A 10,688-nucleotide genomic window follows, 5' to 3' on the forward strand; every position below is an offset into this window, starting at 1 on the left:
AATATATACTCAATTGGTAGTCTCCCATCTGAGTATTAACCAAGATGATCTTGCTTAGCTTCCAAGATCAGACGAGAATTTAGACCCTAAACAAAATCATTTGCCCCAGAAGTGATAGGGACAGTTAGATATCTCACCTGGCATTCTGTTCTAACCTTCTCACAAGGTATTTAATTACATCTTTAACTGTAGAAAGAGGATGACATATTTAAATTCATATGTAATAACATTATGTTTTATCTTGCAATGCATTTTTACAGGTATGTTCCTCTCGGAGCTCATTGAGAAATACTTTGTGTCGCCCACCTTGTTCCGCGTGATCCGACTTGCCAGAATTGGCCGGATCCTGCGTCTCATCAAGGGGGCTAAAGGGATCCGCACTCTGCTCTTTGCCTTGATGATGTCTCTCCCTGCCTTGTTCAACATTGGCCTCCTCCTTTTCCTCGTCATGTTCATCTACGCTATATTTGGAATGTCCCAATTTGCCTATGTTAAAAAAGAAGTTGGGATTGATGACATGTTTAATTTTGAAACTTTTCCAAACAGTATGATTTGCCTCTTTCAAATTACTACCTCTGCTGGCTGGGCAGAGTTGTTATCACCCATTCTTAACAGTGGGCCACCAGACTGTGATCCTAACATGGTCCACACTGGGAGTTTAGTCAGAGGAGACTGCGGCAACCCTTCTGTTGGGATTTTCTTCTTTGTCAGCTACATCATCATATCTTTCTTGGTGGTCGTAAACATGTATATTGCTGTCATCCTGGAGAATTTCAGCGTTGCTACGGAAGAAAGTGCTGAACCTTTAGATGAGGATGATTTTGAGAGGTTCTATGAGGTCTGGGAAAAGTTTGATCCGGATGCCACCCAGTTCATAGAATACCACCAGTTGTTTGATTTTGCTGCTTCTCTAGATCCTCCTCTTCTAATACCAAAACCAAACCATGTCCAGCTTATTTCAATGGATCTGCCCATGGTAAGTGGGGACAGGATTCACTGCCTTGACATCTTGTTTGCCTTTACAAAGCGTGTTTTAGGAGAAAGCGAGGAAATGGATTTACTCAGAGTACAAATGGAAGAACGGTTTATGAAAGCTAACCCATCGAAGAAGTCCTATGAACCAATTACCACAACAATGAAACGAAAATTAGAGGAGGACTCTGCTAAAGTAATTCAGAGAGCATTCAGGGGTTACCGGTTGAGAAAGCCAGTACACAATACAACTTTCATATATGATAATGACGATGATTTTCCAGCCCGAAAGAACATGTTGGCTGATAAATTCAGTTTGAACTTGGCTTTGGAAAAAGCAGAACAGAGCTCTTCCTCCACAACATCGCCTCCTTCTTATGACAGTGTGACAAAGACAGATAAATACGAACAAGAAAAGTCAGAAAAAGAAGAAAAAGATAAAGATGGCAAGTACAGCAGAAATTATAAATAATTATGACTGCAGTAATTTGTTTACAGCTTAAGGAAGAAGCACTACTCCCAACAATGTGCTGAAAGTTTATGCCAAACGAATTATCAATTACACACATTTGTACATATGTGTGTATATATCTAAGAACAGTATCTGAAGAGCAATTGTCATAATACTGTCAAATGGGCAGTAGCATTAGAGACTGAGGGCAATGCTATTCTTCCCACTGTCTGATACTAATGAAGAAAGATGCACTAAATAGTTACAGACTGTCAGAATGCATCCATACATGTATGTACGTCAACAAAATATACCATTGCAGCAATTGTATCCACTTTGTGCATCTTGAACGGTTCTGTGTCCCTTTCGCCCGAGATCTGTTGACGTGCTCATTTCTGTATTTACAGATTACTGTTTATTACTATCTGGAGCAAAAGAAATGAAATGCTCCTTCTCAGATATCTGTTTACATATGTTTCTCTCCTTTTGTCATTTTGTGAGCTTACCGAGCATAAGCACACCAGAGCTCGGAAATACTTCCATTAAAAATTAATCCACTGTCCTAATTCAACAACGTTTTCTATTGTGATTTTAAAATTCATTATTTTACTTGTTAAATGGTAGTGGTGATAATTCCTTGAAGAAGAATCAGGGTTTCATGGTTTTAATACTTCGGGAAGCATTTTTGGGGTTACATATTTGGTATATTTAGTAATTTTGGAAAGTTTTTTTTTAAATAACAAGTTTAAAATAATGAATTTTCTTAACATTTTAATTAATGTATTTTTTTGCTGATTTAATACTGTTTAATTTCATATGTTAGCATTAATGCTGATATTTCCAAGTTCTGAAATAGCAGAAAAACTTTGCCACAGAACAACTGGGTTCTGAAGAGGGAATAAGATAGCTGGGACAGACAAAGAAAGGAAAAATGTCTTTTAACTCCCCAGCCTTGATTAATCCTCTTTTGTTTCACTTTCTCAGTTGTTCTTAAAATATCTCAATTTCTCTCTCCTCCCCCCAGCTTTTTCCCTTTGTCCTTAGTTATTTCAGTTGCTGCCAGTTGAGTCCAATGCACAAATTATCTCAGTGAGAGGAGAGGAAAAGAAAGGATCTTGTCCTTCCCTATAGATCAGTAGTTCTCAACCTGTAGATCCCCAGATATTTTTGCCTTCAACTCCCAGAAATCCTAACAGCTGGTAAACTGGTGGGATTTCTGGAAGTGAACCACTGCTATAGGCTCAAGTAAAAGCAAACTGCTGCAGCCTATCCTCATTTGTTTCCTTGTTGATAACCTGTGCCTTTGTGACCACACTCTAATGTTGCTTGGTCACGTGTGTCCTGATTTTGATCTGTGAAATGTTGGAGGATAAAAAAACATTAAGGAATATTGTCATCTATTTTGCAATTGCTGTCTTGATGAGACATTAAGGATTATATAGGTTGCACAGTCTTAGTTCAATCTCATGGCCATTAAACAACTCACAATCTGTTCAGCCTCTTGGAGGTGAGATATAAAGCTTCCTTAGAAATCTAAGGAGCTTCATGGCACTATCTATTTCAAAGATGGATTTTCCATGGGACTTTTCCTTTCCAAAACTATCTGAGATGGTTAGATTGACTCCACCAACTTTATTGGGTTGCTTATTGAGCCCCTGGTGGCGCAGTTGGTTGAGTTTAACAGGACTGCTGACTGATAGATCAGTGGTTCCAATCCAAGGAGAGTGGGCGAGCTCCTTCTGTCAGCTCCATCTTCTCATGCATGGACATGAGAGAAGCCTCCCACAAGGATGGTAAAACATCGAACATCCAGGTCTTGTGGGCAACATCCTTGCAGACAGCCAATTTTCTCACACCAGAAGCGATTTGCAGTTTCTCAAGTTGCTACTGACACAAAAAAATGGGTTGCTTATCAAAGTTTCTCTCTGCTCTGCAATTTTTCTTTCCTTCAGGTCCTCAGGCTCTACAGTGTTGTAGATTTTTAGGAAGCTCAAAAGGACCGTGGGTTTAATCCAGTATTGCTCACAGTGGCTGGAAATGATTATCATTCTAAGATGTCCTAGTCCTCAATGGAGGTACCAAGGACTGGGCCTAGGATGTTCTGTGTACAAAGTATGTATTTTTACCATTACATTGTCCTGCCCAACTTTTGTGTGTGTGCATTTAGACACTTATAGAGAAAGGGAGTGTTTTTTTTTTCTTCAGAAATGAAACAACTGGGCAAGGAGATATGATACATAAGGACACCGAAACCACTTTTTAACATTCCACACACGCTTTCTTGTAAATTTTTGTACATGAAAGCACTACATTGGTCAGTGGTCTCTACACACATCTTAAATTATAGTGTTGTATCATGAACTATTTATACTCTTTCTTATTGGGTAGACAGTAAAGAGGTCTAAGTGGCCATCTTCCCAAACATGGTTGTATAACAACAAGAAATTGGAGGAAGCCTTCTTTCCAAATAGCATTTGATAGTTACACAATGAAAGTAGCTCAACGTTTTAGAGTAGTTTGATGTAGTTTTTTTAAATACATATTTTAACATACATATTCTTGTTTAAATTGTTTATCTTGGCAAATCCAACTGAGCCCCATGGTACCTTGAAACCAATATATCTGTTTCGCCTCGGTGGTGAAGTGGTTAAAGCACTGAGCTGCTGAACTTGCGGACCGAAAGGTCCCAGGTTCAAATCCCAGGAGCAGAGTGAGCACCCGCTGTTGCTCCAGCTTCTGCAAACCTAGCAGGTGGTCCTGGAATGTAATCCCCGTGATAAGTGAAGGAACACTGTAAATCCCTCCAAGGTATGAAAAGCTTAAAAAAAGAAGGTATACATTTGACCCCAGATGTTCTGTCACATAGGGTTCTGGAGGGAATGACATCTAGGGAAACGTGTGTGTGTAACTGACTATTTAGCTTTGTCATGAATCAACTCTTGGCCATTGTCTTCCTTCTGCAAAAATATTTTGGCTGTGTGTATTCGATAAATCTATGGATTTGCATGGAAACATTCTCCCTCATACTGGGATAGGGACTAATACGGTTAGGTTTCTATCTCCTCCTTTCTTTTCCTTCTTCACTTCTTTACTCCATTTAAAAAATAAACAGAATTCTAGAATTTTAGTTGTGTGTATGGCGAGGGGAGGGAGACACACACTCAAAATACAGAAGTTCAGTGTTTAGTTATGAAAGTGGCTACTTTCATATTCCCATCTGGGATTTTACCAAATTAAGTAAAATTAAGTATTTTTGAAAAACAGATTGTTTTTCAAAAATATTTTGTATTGGTAGCAAATTACAGTAGAATCTCACTTATTCAAGCCTCGCTTATCCAAGCTTCTGGATTATCCAAGCCATTTTTGTAGTCAGTGTTTTCAATATATCGTGATATTTTGGTGCTAAATTCGTAAATACAGTAATTGCAACATAACATTACTGCATATTGAACTACCTTTTCTGTCGAATTTGTTGTATAACATGATGTTTTGGTGCTTAATTTGTAAAATCATAACCTAATTTGATGTTTAATAGGCTTTTCCTTAATCCCTCCTTATTATCCAACATATTTGCTTATCCAAGCTTCTGCTGGCCTGTTTAGCTTGGATAAGTGAGACTCTACTGTACCTTAAATTAACAAAACAACTGATTGTTTTTTGTACTTACAAAAAAAAATAGAAGTGGCAATAATTTAAGGGGGTAAGGTGATGGTAGGGGGCCATGGTGGCACAGCAGATTAAACTACTAAAATGCAGAACTTGCTGACCAAAAGGTCGGTGGTTCGAATCCATGGGAGGGGGTGAGCTCCTGTTGTTAGCCCCAGCTCCTGCCAACCTAGCAGTTCGAAAACATGCAAATGTGAGTAGATCAATAGGTACCGCTCCGGCAGGAAGGTAATGGCATTCCATGCAGTCATGCCAGCCACATGACCTTGGAGGCGCCTATGGACAACGCCTGCTCTTTGGCTAAGGAATGGAAATGAGCACCAACCCCCAGAGCCTGACTTGACTAAACGTAATGTCAAGGGGAAACTTTTACTAAGGTGAGGAGGAAGAGAGCTAGTAAAAAAAAAGGATATAAGTGGAATAACAAAATACATAATTCTTGGAAGAGGCATTTCCCATTTCTCACAAAGGGTAGGGATGGTTCTTTAAGATTACTCATTTTAGAAAACACACAGGCATCAGTTATGAAAAAGAAAGGTACAGTAGAGTCTCACTTATCCAACACTCACTTATCCAATGTTCTGGATTATCCAACGCATTTCTGTAGTCAATGTTTTCAAAACATGATATTTTGGTACTAAATTCGTAAATACAGTAATTACTACATAGCATTACTGCGTATTGAACCACTTTTTCTGTCAAATTTGTTGTATAACATGATGTTTTGGTGCTTTATTTGTAAAATCATAAACTAATTTGATGTTTAATAGGCTTTTCCTTAATCCCTCCTTATTATCCAACATATTCACTTATCCAACGTTCTGTCAGCCCGTTTATGTTGGATAAGTGAGACTCTACTGTACTCATCACTTCACAACTCATATGTAAACCTGACCAGTTAACTAACAATTGTTGTAGACTTAGATGATTAATTAACTGAAGATGTATTTAAGTGACAGCCCTGCATGCAAACTTCCATTTTCATTAGATAATACTAGATCCAATTGCCATTTTTCTTGTTTTACCCCTATGTTTGCTGCTTTTCTAAAAAGAAATCCTCATTTCTTGGAAAATACAACCTTTGGAAGAAGACTGTGTATACACCATTTTTGACAGCATAATTTGGAATTCATTTGGTGCACCAACTTGGTGGTGTCTTGTTATTAGAATAACAGATTGCCCGATCTTGGTCTAATTTGCTCCGATACACCTTGGCATGGTACAATATAGGAAGGTTTATAACTGTGACAGAAAGTAAACAATTGTGGAGAGTTATATTTGTTTGATGCTACTTTCTTGTCATTTTCAATTACTTTGCATGGTGCAAAACTGTAACAAAAAGGATTGCTATAGCCCAATTAGATTAGTTTTAAGATGTACTTTTATACAACTTTTTATATAAAGCACCTTTTATATTACCTTTTAAGTCATCTTATTTAATCAATTTGCAGTTATAATGCAAATTTCATTTCCAGTCTTTGCACTACCTGTTTCTTTGGGTGTGTATATTTATATCACATTACTCTATTTAATACAATGGGATGGAGGCCAGATTGTTCCTGTGAAGATATTTGATACTTTTTTTGCTCTTATTATTATTTTAAGAGAAAACGGTAGGAGCCCCGGTGGCAAAGTGCGTTAAAGCACTGAGCTGCAGACCGAAAGGTCCCAGGTTCAAATCCCGGGAGCGGCGGGAGCGGCCGCTGTTAGCTCCAGCTCCTGCCAACCTAGCAGTTTGAAAACATGCCAATGTGAGTAGATCAATAGGTACCGCTCCGGCGGGAAGGTAAGGGCGCTCCATGCAGTCATGCCGGCCACATGACCTTGGAGGTGTCTATGGACAACGCTGGCTCTTTGGCTTAGAAATTGAGATGAGCACCAACCCCCAGAGTCAGACATGACTGGACTTAATGTCAGGGGAAACCTTTACCTTTACCTAAGAGAAAACGGATGAATAAATTTGAGTATAAAATTGGGGACTATGTATCACTTGTATCTCTCTGCATTGAATGATCTTTGTTAGTGACAAAACAACACAGCGTCCCTTTATATTGTTGTTCACCTGACACTGCTAGCATTAAATATTGGCCTCATAATTCACTGGCTACTTTGTCTGCTGCAGTATTTTACTAATATTGAATCTTCTTGATAATTACAGCTCTCATATGTATGACCAGCAGCCAGATAATTATATAATCTGTAATTATGTTTCCTCTTTCCATCAAAACAAAGATGTTACATTAAAAGCAATGGTATCTGGGTATTTTGTGTTTTGTTTGTTTCTTAAGAAAGGCAAAAAGTGAATTTATTCTTTTATTTTTGGCTAGTAATATATATTGAATTGCATGTAGAAAAAAATATTTTAGCATAAATAACAATGAACGACATACATTTACAACAAGGCAAAAGAATAAAGCTATTAATTTTTATCTTATGTACTGATCTATTTTGTGATTCTGCTATCTTAATATGTAATGCTCATTCATTCAGGGAGGGAGAGATTGTCAAATGAAATTGTTTAAAAGGTCCACACAGTGTGCATCTCCAGTGTAGAATTGATGCAGTTTGACACCACTTTAACTGCCATGGCTCAATGCAATAGAATCATGGAGAGGTTGAAATTTAGGTTTCTAGACCTATCTACCTCACCAAACTAACAATCCCAGGAGTCCAGTTCATTGCACCACAGCAGTTAATGTGGTGTCAAACTGCAATACTTCTAGAGCGAGCACATCTGTATGAACCCTTTACCTCGAGGTGATTTGGAGTGTCGGATTCATACAAGACATCTGAAACCTCTTTTTTCCGGCAGTGTGTGATCATCTAAGAGAGATGCTAAACCACATGAGCCGCAGAGCATTGTCACACAAGTTTTAAGGTGTTTGTGGCTTATGGGCAGCTGTATGACCTGTAGTGGGACACACTTGGTACTTCTGCCTCTGAGAAATTGGGACTTCAGTCTGAAGTTTTTTCTTGACAGAGCAACACCAAACTGGACTCTTCACTTGAAGAAGCTGCAGCTGAGACTAAAATCAGGAAAGCCTCCATCCAAAGAAGTAGCAGTTGAGGCCAAATTCAGTTTTAAACCACATCCATTTCCCAAGAGCAATGTCTGAGGATGCATACAGCCTTTTAAAGGAAAATCACAATTCTAGAAGTTAAATGGGACCCTGGTGGTGGCGCAGTGTGTTAAAGCGCTGTGCTGCTGAAATTGTGGACCAAAAGGTCCCAGGTTCAAATCCCAGGAGCGGAATTAGTGCCCGCTGTTAGCCCCAGCTCCTGCCAACCTAGCAGTTCGAAAACATGCAAATGTGAGTAGATCAATAGGTACTGCTCCAGCGGGAAGGTAACGGCGCTCCATGCAGTCATGCCGGCCACATGACCTTGGAGGTGTCTACGGACAGTGCTGGCTCTTTGGCTTAGAAATGGAGATGAGCACCAACCCCCAGAGTCAGTCACGACTGGACTTAACGTCAAGGGAAAACCTTTACCTTTACCTAGAAGTTAAATGCCTTCAGAATGAGGTGCATATTCTCTGTGCCATGTTTGTGCCCAGTTGGGCAAAAGACTACTTGAGGTGCATGCAGTCCAAAGATCACATGGACAACCGAAACCACCAGATCAGTTAAAACTCAGTGGACTTTAACTGCCTGATTTAAAACCCTTAGGCTGGAACTACTCTGCCCTATACTCCAGGATCCGACCCCAGGTCATCTGTTCGTCCCAGATTATCTGAACATAAACCAGTTCAAAGTAGATAATTTGGGATCAGAACCGGAGATATAGGGTAGTGTAGATCCAGCCTCAATGTAAGCATGATGAATGGCAACTGCTATTGATCCCTCAACATCTCATGTAGACTTTCACTATTTATTTATTTCATTTATTTACAGTATTTATATTCCGCCCTTCTTACCCCGAAGGGGACTCAGGGCGGATCACATTGCACACATATAAGGCAAACATTCAATGCCATAACATAGAACAGAGACAGACGCAGTCATGGGCTGGCCTCGAACTCATGACCTCTTGGTCAGTGATTTGTTGCAGCTGGCTGCTAACCAGCCTGTGCCACAGCCCGGCCTATTTCATCTCCTACCCACCAGTTCTGGTTTTTTTTTTCTCCTTCCTTCTCTTCACCTCTGTTTTTTTTATTTGTCCATGGACCTTATCACAATAAGTAATTCATCGCAAATTGTGGTGAATTCATTGGGGCCTGGTGTGGGGCATGGACAACCTGTCGCCCCAGCTTCCCTCTTAACTTCTTATATGGGGGGAAGCATCTGCGGCCCAGCTTCCCCCCATTGTTGCCGATGCAACATGGGAAGCATACACCAATTCCTCTTCACGCTTGCCACGGAACTCCACCAGAAGTAGATGTACATTGTGGGATGGAGCTTGTTGACCCGTCTGATGAGGTTGCATGACTCCTCTCCCTTTCACTTTGCAGAACTTATCTTGACATGTCTTTCCTCAGATAACAAAAATATATGCCAGTCTCCTCTTTTTTACTTTGCCAGAATCCTACTTGCATTCTTCTCCCATTCCTAGATCCCACTCAAAATGTGAGATTGAACTGCATGAATATTTTTGGATACAATTGGTAACACAAAACGTCTTTCATGTCATTGCTCGTCTCAGAATGGATATACAGTAGAGTCTCACTTATCCAACACTCGCTTATCCAACGTTCTGGATTATCCAACACATTTTTGTAGTCAATGTTTTCAATATGTCGTGATATTTTGGTGCTAAATTCGTAAATACAGTAATTACTACATAACATTAATATGTAATGAACTACTTTTCTGTCAAATTTGTTGTATAACATGATGTTTTGGTGCTTAATTTGTAAAATCATAACCTATTTTGATGTTTAATAGGCTTTTTCTTAATCTCTCCTTATTATCCAACATATTCTCTTATCCAACGTTTTGCCGGCCCATTTATGTTGGATAAGTGAGACTCTACTGTACTTGTAACTAAATGTGAACCTAGCGAAAGACATATCCAACCTAGGCTGACTCCATACTATAGTACAAACACCACTTTAGGAGCCTTCGGTGGCCTAGGGGATAAAAGTCTCGTGACTTGAAGGTTGGGTTGCTGACCTGAAGGCTGCCAGGTTTGAATCCCACCCGGGGAGAGCGCGGATGAGCTCCCTCTTTCAGCTCCAGCTCCATGAGGGGACATGAGAGAAGCCTCCCACAAGAATGGTAAAACATCAAAAACATCTGGGCGTCCCCTGGGCAACGTCCTTGCAGACGGCCAATTCTCTCACTCCAGAAGCAATTCCGGTTGCTCCTGACACAAAAAAACAAAAACAAAAACACCACTTTAACAGGCCTGGCTCAATACAATGGGATCCTGAGATGTGTAGTTTGGTAAACATTAGTACTGTTTGAGAGAAAGCTAACAACTCCCATGATGCCATAGCAGTTAAAGTGCTATCAAACTGCATTAATTTTACCATGTAGATACATCCCAAGTCTTTCTGAGGTTCTCTTTCAACATCAAGGACTAGTTGAAAGAAAGTAAGATTCAATGTCACAGCAGTAGTTTGGAAACATTTCTTTTGCCTACTTGTCTGGCAATACCT

General features: G+C 39.7%; 1 protein-coding gene across 3 annotated transcripts in view; it reads left to right on the top strand.

Moving 5' to 3' along the window:
• LOC100560075 (voltage-dependent sodium channel SCN7A/9A-like) overlaps positions 1-7,518 on the top strand; it is a 148,997-nt gene extending 141,479 nt beyond the window's left edge. For all 3 annotated transcript variants that reach the window (XM_062969208.1, XM_062969209.1, XM_062969210.1), the window contains one exon: positions 261-7,518. In XM_062969208.1, coding sequence (XP_062825278.1) covers positions 261-1,444 — 1,184 coding nt within the window. In that variant the 3' untranslated portion in view covers positions 1,445-7,518. The remainder of the gene's footprint in view (positions 1-260) is intronic.
• Positions 7,519-10,688: the final 3,170 nt, after the last annotated feature.

Source organism: Anolis carolinensis, chromosome 1 (assembly GCF_035594765.1).
Source record: "Anolis carolinensis isolate JA03-04 chromosome 1, rAnoCar3.1.pri, whole genome shotgun sequence".
NCBI classification, from domain to species: Eukaryota; Metazoa; Chordata; class Lepidosauria; order Squamata; family Dactyloidae; genus Anolis; species Anolis carolinensis.